The sequence below is a fragment of the Marmota marmota genome, unplaced genomic scaffold (assembly GCF_001458135.2).
Source record: "Marmota marmota marmota unplaced genomic scaffold, marMar, whole genome shotgun sequence".
NCBI classification, from domain to species: domain Eukaryota; kingdom Metazoa; phylum Chordata; class Mammalia; order Rodentia; family Sciuridae; genus Marmota; species Marmota marmota.
In genome coordinates this window covers 5,379,552-5,397,964 of record NW_025999982.1, presented here as the reverse complement: position 1 = coordinate 5,397,964, position 18,413 = coordinate 5,379,552, and the positions used below count along the sequence as shown (strand labels likewise).

The following is an 18,413-nucleotide window of genomic DNA, read 5'->3' as shown; positions in this document are numbered from 1 at the left end:
TCCCCGAGATTAAGACATGCCAGTAACGTGCTAATAATCGTCCTAAGAAAGCTGCAGGAGTAGAACAGAGATAAGCCAAAAAAAAGGCCACTTGGGCTACAAGAAACAAGCTCTTTGGAGAAGACATCATGCCATGTGCTGCAGATGCTGGATACAGAACTACAGGACCTGTTTGTCCAGCTGGATTTCAGTCTTGCTTTGGTCCTATCCCTTTTTTCTATGTGCCTAATTTTGTGAATGAAAATGTTTACTCTGTGCCATTATATATTGGATACTTGTAAATTGTTTTTAATTTTATAGAAGCTCACAATGTGAGATTGCCTTGAGCCTCAGAGAAGACTTTGGACTTGAAATTTGAGCAATCTCAGAACTATTAAAACTATGGGGACTCTTGGGAATAGACTATATATATTTTGCATTTTAGATAAGTATGAGCTTATGCAAGAAGGTTCAGAGAATAAATGATTGGGTTGTGAGAGCCTTAGGTCAATCAGTGAATTGATCCCCTGATGGGATTAAGGGTGGTAACTGAAGGCTGGTAGGGTATGTTTGGAGGAGGTGGGGCACTGGGAGCCAAGATCCTGCCTCACCTTGAGCCCTGAGGAGTGGAGTCAGCCACTTAATGGACTAAGACCTCCAAAACCATGAGCCCCTAAATAAACTTTTCCTCCTCTACAGTTGTTCTGGTAAAGGTCTTTAAGTTGCAGCAGCAAAAAAGCTGATTAAAAACAATGCAAAACAATAAATACGTGTCCTACCATACTAGGCTATTAAAAAAATTAAAAAATAAAAAAACAAACAAATAAATCCAAGCCCTGTGGTACTTGGATTTTAATAAATTTATAAATTTATAATATATTATAAATACTATAAACAAATATTTTGTATCAATGAAAAAACAATGTACTATTTATTAATGGTATTGAAACAACTAGTCCTCCAATCAGAATAGTCCCAACTCCTGCCACACAAGAAAATAAATGATTAATGGAAATTTTAAAAGCTAAGTGTAAAAATGATACCACAGGAGTATCAGAAGAAAACAGTGTAGAGTATTTTTACAATCTTGGAGTGAGGAAGAAAAGATTTCCTAAGCAATCCAAATACCCTAAAGAAGATCTTTCCTTCACAGTCTTCATCATATGTGGCTCCACAGACAGGGCCCACTGTTGTCTTCTTTAGTCACTAGTCCCTGGCACCTAGCGAGAACTCAATAAATACCTGCTGAATGGACAGAGCTGACTATATAAAAATTAGTAAGTTCCATATAAGAAGACACAATAAACAAAATTTAGAGATAAATGATGGCCAGGGGAAAAATATTAGGTTGAACCATCAAAATTCTCATGTAGGGAAGTGAAAAATAATTGAGCATTACCAACTTCATGATGCCTCCACTACCTCCACCAACACACACACACACACACACCCACACACACACACGTTTTTTGGTTTGGTGGTACTGGGGATTGAAACCAGGGCACAGTACATGCTAGGCAAGAACTCCACCACTGAGCTATATACCCAGCCCTTTTATCTTTTGAGAAGACAGTCTCGCTAAGTTGTCCAGGTCAGCCTTAACCTTATGATCCTCCTTCCTCAGTCTCCCGAGTCACTAGGATAGGGGAGTATGCCACCCTGTCTGGCCTCAACTTTTTTTTTTTTTTTTTTTTTTTTTTCTACTTTGGATCAGAGAATGTTGTAGGGAGAGCCTTTAGATCTGCAAGGACAAAGATCTCAATTGAGATATCTCCAAGTCAAATAGCAAGAATTAAGTTTTTTTTGTTGTTGTTTTTGTTTTTTTGAGAGAGAGAGAGAGAATTTTTTTTTAATATTTATTTTTTAGTTTTCAGCAGACACAACATCTTTGTTTGTATGTGGTGCTAAGGATCGAACCCAGGCTGCTTGCCAGGCGAGCGCACCACCTCTTGAGTCATATCCCCAGCCCAAGAATTAAGTATTAAGGTCAGAAAATCCAGATTTGAATTTGGGAATCTCTTTAAATCTCTGATCTTTGGATTTCTCTTCTGTAAAGCAGGTTGGTACATCTACCTTAAAGAGATATTTGGTTCTACTAAATAAAATCAGGTTTGTCAAGGTACTTTAGAAAAGGTAAAGTGATTTAAAAATCAGGATGCTATTACTGCTTGGGGTGGCAAGGCCCTAGGGTAAAAAACAAGGGCTAAAGCGACATATTCCTTAGGTGAAGAAAGATGGATGGGAACTGAGAGATTCAAAAAGCTTTATCAACCAACTATATAACACATGGACCTAATCTGGACTCTATTCAATCTGTTGAATAAATTTATAAGAACTGGGAACTTATGGACACTGGTTGTACATTAGATTATATTAAAGAGCTATTATTACTTTTTAGATGTATTATGGCTGTGTTTCCTTGTCTTATTGTTTCAAAATAATTTACAAGGTGAAGTGGTAGAGAATTGGCAAAAGTGTTGATAAATAAAACACTGTTAGAGTTGGGTGATGGATATAGTGGGTATAAAATATGATTTTTTTTTCTATTTTTACATGTATTTGAAATTTATCATGATTGGATATTTTGGGCCCCTCTTTCTAGGTCAGGAGGTCCTGAAGACCATGTGAGATGAGCTGTAGAAGTGAGACTATGCAGGCTAGCCTAGACTGGCCCTTCGGGAAAGCAGAAAGGCCCACCCTGAGCAGATGCCACAGGTCAGCAATGGCTTCCCTTGTTGACAGGTGCAGCTGATTGTCAAATACTAGGATCAGAAATCAGTTCTATCTATCACAGAAAGGCAGGAGCTTCATGGAACAGATGGGGTTGAGGTAGGAGCGAGATGAGCATTCTTGGAAAGTAAAGGGAAGCTTGGTAGAAAATACAAATGATGGCTAACAAGGTAATTAAATATCCAATCAGAACTATAGCTGTATGTGTGAATGCATGACCAATGTGATTCTGCAACCTATATACTCAGAAAAATGAGATATTATATCCCATCTGATTCAAATGTATGATATGTCAAGGTCATTGTAAAAAAAAAAGTCACTGGGCATATCAGCAGATAAATAAAGCTCAAGAGACATAAAAAAAAAACAAAACTATAGCTGTGTTCTTAGCATGTAAGAGGAGGAAAAGAGGGAGAGAGAGGGAGACGAGGGAGAAAAGGTAAAAGAAGAAAGAGCAGGAAAGAGGAAGAAGAAGAAAGCAATGACTATTACAAAAAACAATTCCCAAATTCCAATAAATTAGCTGAACTACTTTCTTTTTTTGCTACTGAGTATTGGATCCAGGGATGCTTTAACACTGAAATCCCCAGCCCTATTTATTTTTTATTTTTGAGATAGGGGCTCACTAAGTTGCTGAGGTTGGCCTTGAACTTGTGATTCTCCTGCCTCAGCCTCTCGAGTCACTAGGATTACAGGCAGGCACCACCATGACAGACTTGAACTGCTTTCCTAATACAGTTTAAACCACAGTAGAATTAAGTTGCCTCCTAAAGTTGACCTATTATTCAGGGAGTGATAAAGTGCTCTAGAAAAGGCTTTCTTATGTTTCTGGAAGCTAAATTTTAACTAGTTGTGCTTTCTTCTTAGGATCACCTGAAAGAATGGACAAGAATGACCTTCCACCCTCACTCCCAGTTCCGTGCATGTGTGTGCGCGCACACGCGCACACACGTGCATGCACACATGCTTGTAGAACTGAGGACTGAACCCAGGGGTACTCTACCACCGAGGCTATAACTCCAGCGCCCCCCCGCCTTTTTTTTTTGAGAAAGTACCTCACTAAGCTGCTGAGTCTGGCCTTCAACTTGAAATCCTCCTGCCTCAGCCTCCTGAGTAGCTGCTGTTACAGGTGTGTGCCACAATTCCAGGCCTTACCACCAGTTCTACCTTGGCTGCTGCTATTTAAGCAAAAGAAGGGATGATATTCCGTTGCCTTAACTTTTTGAGACTGTCTCAGCAAAGACCATCCTTTTGTTTCCCATCAGAAAACCTGAACTGGATGGACCTATTCCTCCAAAGCCCCAAATAACTCATCACCCCAGAGCCTAAAGTAAAAGGTTCTAATTCTGGTTCTGCCACCAGTAAGGAGGCAGAAGCCCTCAGAACACACCTGTGAAATGAGGGCCTGCAGGGGATGATTTTCCAAGTCCCTTTCCACGTTCTTATTCCTACATGAGCTTCTCTTGCCCTGACTAAGGAAACAAGGCCTCCGTGTCCCTGTGAACCTCTAAGCACAAGTCATCAAGGAAACCAAAGAGGAGAAACAAGATCCTCAACTCCATTCAAGACTCTGCTTCATTTAGGGGGGACCATTGCAACCATAAATCACCCATTCTCCAAAGTGAGGGGAACCCAGTGGGGCAAAGGTGAAGAAGGAAGGTTAGGAATCAAGGTCCTGGGGTTCTCCCTGGCCCAACTTGTCTCCTCCAATACAAGCTGGATTCTCATACCCCAACTTCTTGTCCCCTATGTGTCCATATCCTGCTCCTAAGATCTAGCACATGAACTGAAATGTAAAGGCCTGATGCACAACCCAAAATGCCAACACTTATGGACGGGAGCCTGTGTCTGAGTTCAAAGTAATCCTAAAACAACCTCAAATAAGCCATCAGACCATTTTGTTCATGGCAGAACATAAATACATCACCTTTTTCATTCTTATGACAAAACAGGTCTTTTGAGGTGAGACCTGTGATCATCTCAAGAGATAAATCCCAGGCTGGTACCACTGTTAAACATTCCAAAGCCACTATCTGTCTTTTTTAGCAGGACACACTGGCTGCACTCTTGGGAGAAACAAACAAACAGATGGCAGATGAGAAAGAGTGACAGCTCGTTCAACTCGGTGCTCGTGCTTCTTACCCACATATTCTGAGAGGAAGACGACAAAGAACGGAGTGACCAGGTCATTAATTCCCTGGACATACCCACTGGCAGGGTGTCGGATGGCCCAAATAAATAGAATTCTTTCAAAGATCTAGGAAAATGAGAAAGAAAGAAGACGCGAGTGTTAAATCACGGGGACACACTCCCGCCCTCCACTTACCTACCACACAGTTTATCTCGGGATTGGTGTAGAATTTGGGAGGAAATTTTTACATTCTGTGGGACAAAGGAAGATATAAATGCAGAGTTTCTAACGCACTAATTGTTTTTATGGTAATTATTGCCCTTTATTTTTTCAGTATCTGGTTCCCATGACATAAAATTGGGAAAAGGATAGCATAGTGACACAAATGACTTAGAAACAGGCTCACTATGGATGTCACTAATTCAAGCCAGCACATTCTCATTTCTGGATGCTGCTTCTCTATTTCCAGGATCAAGATGTCAGAGTATTCTAGTCTGATACCTTTCTCTAAATCTTTTTTGGTCATCACAGAAATTAAAGAGGAAATACCTTCTCCACCGCCCCCTCACCCTGCTGAGAAGGAAGGAGATCTAGATTTAGCTCCATTCTTGCCTGACTAGGAACAAGTGACAGACTATACATGCAGGAAGTCCCTTCTTATATCAGGATGCAAGCCAGACATCTGCTAGAGTTAGGAAGTCAAAGAAATCAAATTCTACGGACTCACACAGCTGGGACTTTGAAAAAGAGAAAACTGCTAGGGTCCCCATAGGAGAACCTCTGGGGTAAAGTATATTGGTCACAAGAAGCCATATGTCTAAGCTGGGGATACAGAAAACATCTTTACAGCCCCTTATCAGAGTCCTGCCCCGTCCAATCCAACTAGATTCCCCTCTGTTTGCATTAGGCCCTCGGGGCTTCTCCTCCTTATTTTCTTCATCTGAAGACACCTGATGTCTGGTTTCCTCCTGTTGACCACAATTCCTGGGCCAGACACATTCTTGAGAATGTTTTTTTGACTGGGCTGCCACACCAGAGGAATGGCAGAGGTGACAGTTAGTGTGTGCAGGTGGGGAAGGAGTTCAGAGGCCTCCCTAGCACACACACTCTGTGGGGTTCCAGCAGCTAGTTCTGGGGTCAGTCCTAAGCAGGCAAGGTCTTCTAGGCAGACCAAGAAAAAGGAAATGGTTATATGGTTTTGGAGATGGTTATTTAATATAGGAAAACATCTACAGACACAATAAAGGATGTTTCTCAGCCCCTATGTCGGATGGTGGGGTCAGAGAGGGCTGAGAAACAGCCTCCATGCAGTGAGAACAAAGCCCTGTCAGGAAGTGAGCGGTCCCTCTGCCTGCACTACACTCACCCGCTTGCTGTCTGTGGTGTGGGGAAGGGTGTGGGGCACTCGTTTATATCAGGCCCAACACTAATGGGAGCCTTCTTGCAAAATGACCTCTCGCCTTTCTTGAAAACACAGCTCGAGCTAGACCAAAATTATTTCAGAAAATCTCAAGAATTCTCTGCCCCTCTTTGCTTCCCTGCACCTCTGTGGCCTTTGTCTGTCTGGACACCTTTTTAACAAAGCTCCTCCAGGGGCTGGAGTGTGGCTCAGCGGTACAGCACTTGCCTGTCCCCAGGGCAGTCTTTCTTGGGGCCTTCCCAGGGTTTCTATGCCACACTACTGGGCCCTTGTGAATGAGTACACAGATCCTTGGTGACTGGCTTTTACAATGGCCAAGTGCATGGAGACCAGTAGTAATGCCTCCGTAGTAAGGATGGGACAATGCACACACACTCACACTGTAGAGCAAAAGCATATGAAGGGCATCAAACCTGGAGACCCGGGAGAACATGGGATCTGCGCTACAGGAAAAGACATGGATCCTGCCCTACAGACAGAAGGGGACAGGATAACCCCTGAAGGTCTCCTTTCAGCTCCTCTGCTAGTGTGAGTGGTTCTGACTTACTTTTGAGAGAGTTCTCAATTATCTTTCAGGTTTACAAAGCAAACCTTTCAGTATTCAGTGTTGCTTACTTCTTGCTTCTTGGTTGAGGTTTTTACTCTGCCTAAGCCCATATCATGAAAAGGTGATTTGAGAAAAAAGACAAAGCTGGGCCTGGGGGGTGCACACCTGCAATCCCAGCAACTCAGAAGTTGAGATAGGAAGATCTCAAGTTGGAGGCCATCCTGGGCAATTTAGTAAAATAAAAAGGGCTGGGGGTGTAGCTCAATGGTAAAGTGCTTCCCAACTTGCATGTAGCCTTGAATTCAATCCCTAGCATCTCAAAAAATACAACAAAAATAACAAACAAACAAACACACACAAAAAAAAAAAGAAAAAGAAAGAAAGAAAGAAACTGTGAAGAATAAAGTTTGAATTTCCATTTTCAGATTCCACACTAGGAAAGCCTTTTGAACAACTACTTTCCCATCTCCAAGGTTAGAGTAAGCTTGCACAAAGAAAGGATAAGTATCTGAATATCATCAAGTTAAAATAAGGAATAAGCAGGGTTAGCCAGGCACACACATCCTGAGACTTGGAGGCTGAGGCAGGATTGCAAGTTCAAGGCCAGCCTCCACAACGTGGCAAGACCCTGTCTCAAAACAAAAAATAAAGAAAGGACTGGGGATGTAGTTCAGTGGTAAAGTGTCCCTGGGCTCAATCCCCAGGACTGCAAAAAAAAAAAAAAAAAGGAACAAGCAGGGTTAAGTAGTAGGAAGCTGAATGCTGAGTGCCTAAAAGGAATTCCAAATGTTTTCAGCTTCTTTTTTTTTTTTCAATTGGTTCTTCTTGGTTAAACATGACAGTAGAATCCATTTTGATAAAATTATACAAGTATGGAATATGTTTTTAGCCTCTTTTGAACTGAATCTTCTAGGTAAAATAATGGTGTCAGCCTCAAAATATTCCTTATGATATTGGTAAGTCATGAGGAATCCCATCAGTAAAGACACTTATGTTTAAATAGAATCATGAATATTGTCCAGAGTCAAACAGAAATTATTTTTGAGCATTTTTACCATCATCCCTATTATGAGAGCTGAAGTCAATTCAAAGAGCATTAGCATTCAGCGTCCTGGCTACTGCAAAGCTACAAAGGAAATTCCTGATCTCAAGGAGTTTATAGTTATCACTTGTGCCAAAAGATAACAGCCCTATTGACCTTCCATGTGCTTCATTAACTTGTTAGGTCTCAAAATATCACTATTAATTTCACTTCTGGGTTTAATCTCCGAAGAATTTAAAACAGGGACTAAAACAAACATTTGCACATATGTTCACTGCGGCATCATTCACAATAGCCAAAAGGAAGAAGCAACCCAGGTGTCCATCGATAATAAATAAATCAACAGCATGCATTACATACATGCAATTGAACATTATTCAGCCTTGAAAAAGGAAGGAAATTCTGACACATATTACAACAAGAATGAGCCTTGAAAGACATTATACTAAGTGAATTGAGCCAGTCACAAAGGAAAAAACATTATATAATTTCACTTATTTGAGGGACTTAGAGTTGTCAAATTCAGAATGCAAGTTGCTAGGGAATGGGGGATTATTATTTAATGGGTAGTGAGTTTCAAACTGAGAAGATGAAAAAAAGATCTGAAAATGGATGATGATGATGTTCACACATCCAGTAAATCACCGCCAGTGAACCGTCCACTAAAATGGCTAGGCACAATGGGGCACGCCTATGATCCTAGCTACTTGGGAGGCTAAGGCAGGAGGATGGAAAGTTCAAGGCCAGCCTGGGTAACTTAATGAGACCTTGTCTCAAAATAAAATTTAAAAAGGGCGGTGATATAGCTCAGCAGTAGAGCACTTGCCTACCAGCAAGGCCCTGGGTTCAACCCCCTTATCGCCCCCCACCCCAAAAAAGGCTAAAGTGGTACATTTTATGTTATATATGTGTTACTACAAATTAAAACAAAAACAACCACTACTTCTAGTTTGATAAAGTAGAGCAAACCCAGGAATAGGAATTCTAAGATACGGGTTCTTTACCCTGTTACCAGGTAGCCCCCAAGACTCTTGAGTAAGTTCTTCTCCACTCACATTGATGAAGATCAAATGAGAACACATGAGAAAGTGCTCCGAAACAAAGCTTCACACGTGAACATAAGGTACTGTTGTGATGAGCTGCAGAACTGCAGCCAGGTGCCCTGGGCTATGGGGGAGAAGGACCAAAGAAGGGTAGGTAAATCCCTCACCTCCTGTACAAGTGGTTGCTGGAACAATGGAATGAGAGGATTCGTCCTTGGAATGTCAATGTGAATCTGAAAAAGAGAAGCCATATCCAAAAACACAAATGCCAGTGTGTTCTTTTGACAAGTCATTTTCTTAAGAAATGGGAATCAAAGGAATAAGGGTTAGAGGCAGATTATCTTTAGAAAGAACTGACCAACACAGAAGAAAAGTCAGTTAAACCCTCCAATCTGTATGCAGTAGTTTCCGTGAGAGCAATAGTTCATTGAGCAGAAGGACACCTTCCCAAGCAAGCCACTTACAACAAGCAACTGCTTCACGGCCTAAGGGAATCAGTGCTTACCCCATTCTTTGGAATCTGATTCACTCTGGGAAGGCACTTATTTACCAAGTACAACCAAAGTGTGCACACCTCTCTCAGAAGCTAACTTGTCAACAGTTCTCTAGAACTAAAAGAGCTCCAGTAACTGTAAAAAACACGCTAGGACAGGGGAGCAGAGAAGGACTTGTTTATGAAATCTCGACACATGAGAAGTGAGGAAGGACCAGGGGGCTAGTCTGCATGAAGTGGAACTGAAAATCTCACTTCTGTTACCAAAGAGGTCACTCGTGGTTGGTTTGGCCTTTAAGGACTTCCCAATGCCCTAGTTAGGATGACATCCTAAAGATGATGTCATCAGCAGCAGAGGCTACTTCAGTTCTTGGGGCTGGCCCACCACCCCTGGACTCCTCTTCTCCTTCTTTCACATGAGAAGCTGCCAACAGTCCTCTCTGCAGGCAATGCTGGAAGATTCCCTAACAGCGATGGCTCCTGCAGAAGGACAGGCAGCTGGAGGTGCTCACTGGGCACTGCAGCTGCCAGAGGTGATGTCACAGTCCAGAGAGACTGGACACTCCTGAGTGAAGCTGTCTTTCCTCTCATGTTCTATAACACCCATCACTCACTCTGTGGTCTGTGGACCAGCAGCATCAGTGTTGCCAGGGAGCTTGTTGGAAGGGCAGGCCTCACTGAAGAGCTGCATTATCTCATAGTCGCCGGGTGGGGACTATGATTTAAGGTCCTAGGTGGTTCATGCACATTAAAGTTTGGGAAGCACTGTCACTGACCAGTGCTAAAAATGTTCTATCTATTTAAAATGGCTAAAATCAGAGCCACTGAATGAAAAGCAGGAATTCTGGAAATAAATCTCATCCCTAATCTGTACACTAGAGCCTGAAGACCTGGAAAACCTCCGCCTGAAATGCTACCAGGCGACACACCTAAAGAACCCCAAAATAGGCAGAGGGGCGGCAGGCGAGGACCGTACCTGTCTGTAGGTATCCTGGTGATGCTCCTCATTTCGAGAGTCGTAATACTGCTCAATGAAGCCAAAATACTCCTCCCGCTTCCGCTGCAGAGTCAGCTTCCTTCTCTCAGTGTTGGCAGGGAGGTAGCCCTATAGACAAGACTGCCCATCAGTGAGGACAGACATTGGCTGGACGAGTCCTTTATTTTTATTTTAGCCTGAGCAGTGGTTTGGAAACTATTAAAGGAACAGAAGGGAAACTGCCAAGAGGTCAAGAGCAAATCCCTTTTTGGTTTTGGCCACAGTGTTTGCCCTAGTTCAATGAGGTCCACATGTGGGCAGAAGAAACAGGGCCAGCTTTCTCCGAGTTCCTCACTCCACTGGCCCCGTGCGGCGCTTGGAGCACGTACTGCTGGGGAGCACTCCACGGCTCCTGGAGTTGGCAGACTAGAGCAGTGTATGTAGGTCAGTGGGAGGGAACTAGACCGAGTCACAGCCTCTAAGGGCCACGTGTGTGTAGGCCAGCACCTCTGGGAATCACAAGGAACTGGCAAGTTCTATGGTGCATCTCAGTAGTGTGCCAAGGCCCTTGGTACTGGTTACACACTCTTTTCCAGTGTACCATTCAGAATCGGCAGCTTAGGAAGCTGAATGGGATCTGTGACATGGCAGTTACAATGCCACACAGAACTTCTGGCAGCAGGTCCTTCCTAGCCCAAGCTCCAGGCCAACTCTCCTTCTCATCCTGGTCCCGATCCCACTCCCATTCTCTCATCTCCTTTTCCTCTTCTGCTCACCAGATCAGCCCTGAGCAGCATCCAAACTTACTCAAAGTGGCAGAGGTGATGATTATATGGCTGCAAAATTGGGCTGGGAGAGCAGCGAGGGAAGAGATACTTCCTCTTGAAGACATTCAGGCAATGCCTCCAGTCAGTGCCTGGAGCACGGGATACTGGTTTGCTTGTCTTTGAATATGCTACTGCACCTGGCACTGTGCCTGGCAAGCAGCAGGCCCTCAATAAATTTTTACTGGATGAATGAATGAAATCACAAGCTGAGCAAGTCCAAGTGTTCCTACTGCAGTGGCTGCCACAGTGCTCTGTGCACAGGGGGAGTGAGACTCGTATGGCTGCAGAGGGAGGCCCACTTACTAACCCACTTCACAGTAGCTGAGTGGGTTTTGACCACTTTTATTTTTCCTATTGAAAAAGAAGTGAAGCACAGGGAGTGTCAGAGCTTGCTCATGGGCAGTGGGCCCCCGCATGACGGCACACACCCTAATTTTAGCGAGTTGGGTGGCCGAGGCAGGAGGATCACAAGTTTAAGGCTAGTCTCAGCAATTTAATGAGGCCCTAAGAGCTTAGTGAGACCTTGTCTCACAATAAAAATATAAAAAAGGGCTAGGGGCTTAGGTCAGTGGTAAATGCCCTCTGGGTTCAATTCCCAATTTTTTAAAAAAGCAAGGGTGGGATCACTCTGTCTTACTATATTCTGCTTCTCCGTTGTTAAGAAAGTGAGACTGTGACCACAGGAGCCAACTCATGCTTCTCTCCACGTTTGGGAATACGAATATATTTCCACCGTGCACAACTGAGAATAAACTCTCAAGAATGTGTCTTGCTGGGCACAATGGCACATGCCTATAATCCCAGCTACTAGGAAGGCTGAGACAGGAGGATTTCAAGTTTGAGGACAGCCTCAACAATTTAAATATAAGATAAAAAAAATAACAGCTGGGCATGGTGGTGCATGACTGTAATCCCAGTGGCTCAGGAGGCTGAGATAAGATGGCAAGTTTGAGGCCAGCCTGAGCAATTTAGCAAGACCCTGTCTCAAAATAAAAAAGGCCAGGAGTGTGGCTTAGTGCTTAAGTGCCCCAGGTTAAATCCCCAGTATCAATAAAATAAAATGAATAAAAATAAAGGACCAAGGATGTAGTTTAGTGGTAGAGTACCCTTGGGTTCAATCCCTAGTATAAAAAAAAAAAAAAAAAAGAATGTGTCTCTGTGCACAGAAATAGGACTGCAGCCCCACAGCTCTGTCACATCCAGTGGGACTAGAGAAGTCTATGGAGTAAGACCAACTTGTCCAGACTAACCTCATCAGGCAAGAAGGGCTGTGTGAGGCTCACGCTTCTCTACACAGTGGGTAGAACTCACCGACAGGAGTCTCCAGGTTACGGGTCGAACCTCCCTGGGAACCCCTGGCCAGCTACACTTCCTCAGTTCATCTGCAAACAGAAAACAGCCTTGTTGGATTAGGTCCTCCCACAAAGGCCCTAAAACAAACCTGGACCAGTGCTGCCTGACTCCTCCCACCATCCCAGTGAGGTCACCACCACCTGCCACCTACAAGCACAGGGAAGAGAACTGGAAAGAGCAGCAGAAGGCCACGAACACAGCCCTGCAGTAAACAGCTCAAAGACGAGAGTCAGAGGGGAACAGAGAGAACCGAGAGTCAGAGGGGAACAGAGAGAACCGTGGGTGTGGGTCTCAGTAAGAATCCCCGTAAGGAGAAGAGCCCGGAGCTGCGCTGTGTCTACAGGCCCCAGACACCAATCCCACCTCACTCATCCCTACTCTCTACTTCGGCCTTAATACCTGCGGTTCGCTGCAATGGGCGCCAGGTCAGGAAATACTAGAAAAGTAAAAGAAGGAAGAGTAAAGAGCAACAGCTTCCAGGTCTCTGAGAATTCCGGTCTCCAAGCGCTCCTGCCTGGCCTGGGCTCCAGAGACTCACCTAAGTCAGTGTTGTGGCTGGAGAGAAGCTGACGGAATTTTTCTAGACGCGTTTTCTCCCGGACTGTCATTGGGGGTGCCCCAGAAGCATTCTGGTCTGAGATCCGGGCAACGAGGGGGATGATGGGTCGGAGAGGGAGTGACTGCTGTTTATGGAGTGGATTCCTCAGGCATGTGTCACCTGAGATCATTTGAAAGAGAAAGAGAATGAAAAACCTCAACTCTGACTGTCCAGCACTGGCCTCCTCCTCCAGGGCACGGGCTGTGCCTGCAAGTGCTGCCAGAGGTGCCCAGCTGAGGCAGCAAGAAGGGGAGACCCCACCAGGCTCCACTCCTCCCCCAGAGGAAGGGCTGCGTTCTGTGCGTAGGACCAAGGCATTCATGTGCTCACAGACTCCAGATGCTGCAGCAATTTCCGAGAACACGCATGGTACCTCCAAGTAAGGTCCAGTGTTTTCTTTTTACCCCAGGCTGGCACCTGTCTACCCCACCTAAGGATGAGTACAGTCTGAGGCGGTGCTTTCCTCTGCTTCCACATCACAGAGCACAGGAGAAGTGGTGACACTCAAAGCACGCTGTAATGAAAGCAGGGGCTGCTCTCCTCAAGCCCAGGCCCCACGTGGCTGTCCTGAGGCATGAGAGGACTGCAGCCCAGGCCCAATTCTAGCCTGTCCTTGGCCCACCAGGGAATCAGTGGGTAAGCAGCTGTGGCCAAAGGCAATCCCATGCTGGGGAGCTACTGTTCCTCTGTGCTCCCACATCTCCCACCAAAATGAACCAGCTTTGGCTTCACCATGATACGACAGAAGTAATAGGAACGGAACTCTCTGTCTAGCCCCAGATATTCTAAGTCAAGATGGTGGGTAGGAGGAACAAGCAGTAGAGAACGAACATTTATTGAGTACTTACTATGTATAAGTGATCTCACTTGATCCTTACAACATATGGCAAGAATTTATAACTATTTTACAGACAAGGGCAGCCTGAGGAAGTTAAGTCATTGTGAGAGCAAAGATAACACCTCAGTTATGTCTGACTCCAAAACACCAAAGTATTTTACTACCACAAAGAGAAGTGGGTTGTTTTTTTTTTTTTGGGGGGGGGGTTGTTTGTTTGTTTTGCTGTTGTTTTTTTGGGGGGGATTGTTTGTTTTGTTTTTATGGTGCTGGCTGAGAGATGAACCCAGGGCCTTGTACATGGGAGGCAAGCACTCCACCAACTGAGCTATATCCTCAGCCCAAGAGAAGTGCTTTTAATCATGACTGCCATGACTTTCATGACTGTTTCATATTCTTAATACATCTAGGCCTTAAAAGTAATGATCACAACAAAATTAACCAGCACTACTAGAAAGTTTACAGAAACAACTGTCACGAGGTGCTTGGCTGGGATGCCTACTGTCACTAGTGGAACCTAGAAAATGCAAAGCTGAGCAGATACACAGAGGTTCCCCTCTGTGTGCATCTGTCTGTTAACAGCCAGCATATTACAGATGCATACAGAAGAGTACCTCTCCATGAGGGAAAAATGCCGGAGAGTCCTGGACAGCTCAACAGTGATCATGGAGGGGGCCTTCCTCACACCGGGAACTACACCCCCAATTACAGTGTGCAGACACTTTCCACAGCCTGTTGCTGTGGCCACCAGGCCAGTCAACACCAAGTGCCCATCTGAGCATGGCATTGATGGTTCAAGCTGGGACCAGAAGCAAGATGGAAAAAGACTGTGGAATGGTGTAAAGAGCTTGCTATAATGAAATGCTCTTAGAACATGAGCCAGGACACACTCCAGGGCTCTGATATTGAACTTCCTTCTTGTCCATTACCGGTCAGCCACTTTAACTTTCACTAGAAGGACGGTCCTTCCCTCCCCAGCTCTGAATAACTGACTTCCATAAAACCCTTTAGGACACGTTAAACTCTCAGCAATGGATACACAAGAGTACACTGAAAGTCCCCAAATATCTTATAAAACCACAATCACCCCAACCAGTTATTGAGGCCAGTTTCCTGAGAAGAAACAGAACAGGCCTTTCCTCTCGTCCCACCCATGCTGGCGGCATGCCAGATGGGCAGGGAGGTGTGACCAGGTGCTTTCCATCATTCGTTGCTCCCTCCTGCAGAAACAGGAAAAAGACCACCCTATACCAGTGGCCTTCCCCAGGGCTAAGGAAGTCCATCAGGGCTGCCAACCATTTCAGCCATTACAACTTTAAAGATGTAAGTCAACATCATAAACCTGGCAGACCTAACGCAACGTGAAGCAATCAAACCACAGAAGTTTTAGACCCCACCACAGAAAAAGGAAAAAGAGAAGGAGAACAGCAGGCAACATCTGGGTGTCAGGAAGCAAAAGCCCAGGTCACAGGGCTGGGCAGTGACCAAAGTGGGAGGGGCAAGGACAGCTAGTGACCAGTTAGGCTCGCTGATGTCAAACCTCAGGCTTGAGCTTGCTTTTTACCATCCCAGGAATATCTGGGTGATTCCTTAAAGAAAAATCATTTTTAAATAAAATGTACTCTGCTGAGAAGGCCGAGGCTGTGGAGAGGGCAGAAGGGACTTACTGGAGTTTCTGGATAGCTGGGCGTCACTGCTGGACTTTATGACCTTATAGCTGGCGGGAACGTCAGATGTTGTTGACTGGGACCGTTCTGGCTTTACCCTCAGCTTGCTGTGGTTTTCTAGAACTTGGGCTGCAGTTGCTAAAGCAACTTTTGAGTTCAGAGTTTGGAAAGAAGGTGAAGAAAAGTCCTCTTCCTCATCATCGCCAATGTCCCAAGCATCACTGGTATTCCGAGCAAACTCATGAAAACTTGAGGCCTTCTTATTCTTCAGAGGAACTGTGTTGACTTTTGACCGTTCTTTAATGAAGCTTTAAGAAAAGACACAACATTACCAAGAGGCTGTTCAGCATGTCTGACTACTTTCATTTACTTGCTTTTATAATATCAACAATATAATAAGCTAGCCCTACACAATCATCACCTTCTTTAGACAACAACTGCCCACATCCATTGCTCATCCAGAGGCTTCCAGACCAGCCCTCTGTAGCACAGGTAGATGTGGCAGAGACAGCAATGGTCACCAAATATGCCATGTACTCCTCTATATTTCCCAGCCCTCCTGCACTTAAGCAAAGTCATGTGACTTTGCCAATGGGCTGAGAAAACAAGTGATATACACACTTCAAGTCCACAGTATAAAAGAACTCACGGGTCTGAGTTCTCCACGACTCCCCCCTGTGATAGTGACTGGCAAGGTTCCAGATGGTGGGCCTCCCTCAGCCTAGGCAACTGAGGGTGAGCACAGTCTGGCCTCCATCCCACCCCACCCTATTTTGAACAAGCAACATGAGCAAGAAACGCACCTTCATGTATTAATCCACTAAGATTTCAGAGTTAATCTGTTATGGCAACACAACCTGAACCAGCCCTTAGAACGGGACATAAGCTACTGGAAGGAGAGGAGATAACACAACACATATGCACATATATAGGATTAAACACTAAGTCCCAAAATGAAAATGTTCCTTTTAATAGCTCTGTTAAAGTCCTCTGCTAGCATAGAGGAGAAAAAGTCTAGGCTTGATGCTACTGGTGTTTTTTTTAATTTTTTTTTTCTTTTGAGTTGTAGATGGACACAAAACCTTTATTTTTTTTTGTTTTATTTTTATATGGTGCTGGCGACCCGAACCCAGTGCCTCACGCATGCTAGGCAAGCGCTTTACCACTGAGCTACAACCCAGGCCCAATACTACTGTTTTTAAGACTCTGTTTTTTTGTTTTGTAAACAAAGCGAGAGGCAGCCTCAGGACTAACATGTTTGCCAACAACAGGATCTGGCTTAGAATTTAATGAGATTGTTATGTTTTTCACTGTGTCTATTTGGTGTGTGTGTGTGTGTGTGTGCGCGTGTGCGTGTGTGGTTTTCATTTTTATTTTTTTAGTTGTAGATGGACACAATACCTTTATTTTATTTATTTATTTATTTTTATGTGGTGCTGAGGATGGAACCCAGTGCCTCACACATGTCAGGCGAGTGCTCTACCGCTGAGCCCCAGCCCCAGCCCTTACTTTATCTATTTTTAAAGTTACGTTCTATTTATGGCAAATGATATTGGTTTCTCATTTACAGAAGTGATGAGGTTTACTTTTTTAAATAAATCTATTTGAGTAAAGAAAATTTTTAAAAAATTTTAAATGTATTTAATAAAGAATAGTACGAGATATAGCAAAAACTCACAAAGATGGTATATAATTAAAAGTTGGGAAACATCAGACTAACCCATTGAGGAAAAATAATCATATAACATCATTCCTACTTACTGAATTTTTTTCTTTATGTCCCAAGTTCCATTCCCCTTTAGTGTCTGAAGGCCATTATTCTGGTTCCCCAGGACAATCTGGTTAGGACATTTCTAATTCAGCCCTACCTAGCATCCCTCAGACCTTTAACAGGGAAGCGGAGGATATGGTCTTATCTTAAGTTTACAGTACACAGAGACTGGAACACAACAGGGTCAAAACATCATTAAAATGCCTGTCTAACCCCCCACCCCCACCCCCAGCAGCGAGGCAGGGCCATTCTAGAGTGTAAACAAAGATCTGCCAGGAGAGCTGAAGTCCCCACTTCTAAGAGGTACTTCTTTTTGGGTAGAAGTCCGTGGTCTGCTGACCCATATGGTCCACTACCTATTGTAAAAGACAGTTTAAATTAACATTGACACATATAGTCTGACAACTGACATAGCTCATCAAAATGCCCCCATTAGAATACCAAAAAAGAGGACAAGATATCACAAGACATTACTTTCAAACACTAGCCCAGGCGGAATAAAGGAAAATACATCGTAATAATACAGAACAACACAAGATTCCAAGGACATATTTGATATTGTAAATGAAAACAAGATGCAACTCTTTACCCATTAAACAAGAAAAGTCTTAATAACATATTGTTTTTAGTGGAAAGCAGGATACAGGGAATCTAGACCTCTAATACTACAATGAGTGTGTATCATACAATCCTCTGGAGAATGATCTGGTAACATACACCACGAGTCTTGGTGTAGTTCATTATCTCTAAAAAGATAATCATAGGCATAGACAAAGATGATCTAAAACAGTTTATACTAGTATTACTTCTTTTTTTAATATTTTTTAGTCATAGATGAATGCAATATCTTTATTTTGTTTGTTTATTTTTATGTGGTGCTGAGGATCAAACCCAGTGCCTCACATGTGCGAGGCAGGTGCTCTGCCACTGAGCCCCAGCCCTAGCCCACTACTTCTTTTGGTTAAAACCTATAAACCAAAAAAAAAAAAAAAAAAAAAAAA

The 18,413-nt window shown here is 43.8% G+C and overlaps 1 protein-coding gene across 3 annotated transcripts in view; it reads right to left on the bottom strand.

The window, feature by feature from the left end:
- Positions 1 to 18,413, bottom strand: part of Tbc1d22b (TBC1 domain family member 22B) — a 72,217-nt gene that overhangs the window by 32,241 nt on the left and 21,563 nt on the right. For 2 of the 3 annotated variants that reach the window (XM_048805227.1, XM_015487670.2), the window contains 6 exons: positions 15,642 to 15,949; positions 13,080 to 13,259; positions 12,500 to 12,570; positions 10,362 to 10,490; positions 9,060 to 9,125; positions 4,852 to 4,966 (listed from right to left, as the gene is read on the bottom strand). In XM_048805227.1, the coding sequence (XP_048661184.1) occupies positions 4,852 to 4,966; positions 9,060 to 9,125; positions 10,362 to 10,490; positions 12,500 to 12,570; positions 13,080 to 13,259; positions 15,642 to 15,949 (869 nt within the window). The remainder of the gene's footprint in view (positions 1 to 4,851; positions 4,967 to 9,059; positions 9,126 to 10,361; positions 10,491 to 12,499; positions 12,571 to 13,079; positions 13,260 to 15,641; positions 15,950 to 18,413) is intronic. The other variant, XM_048805226.1, reaches the window with a different exon arrangement.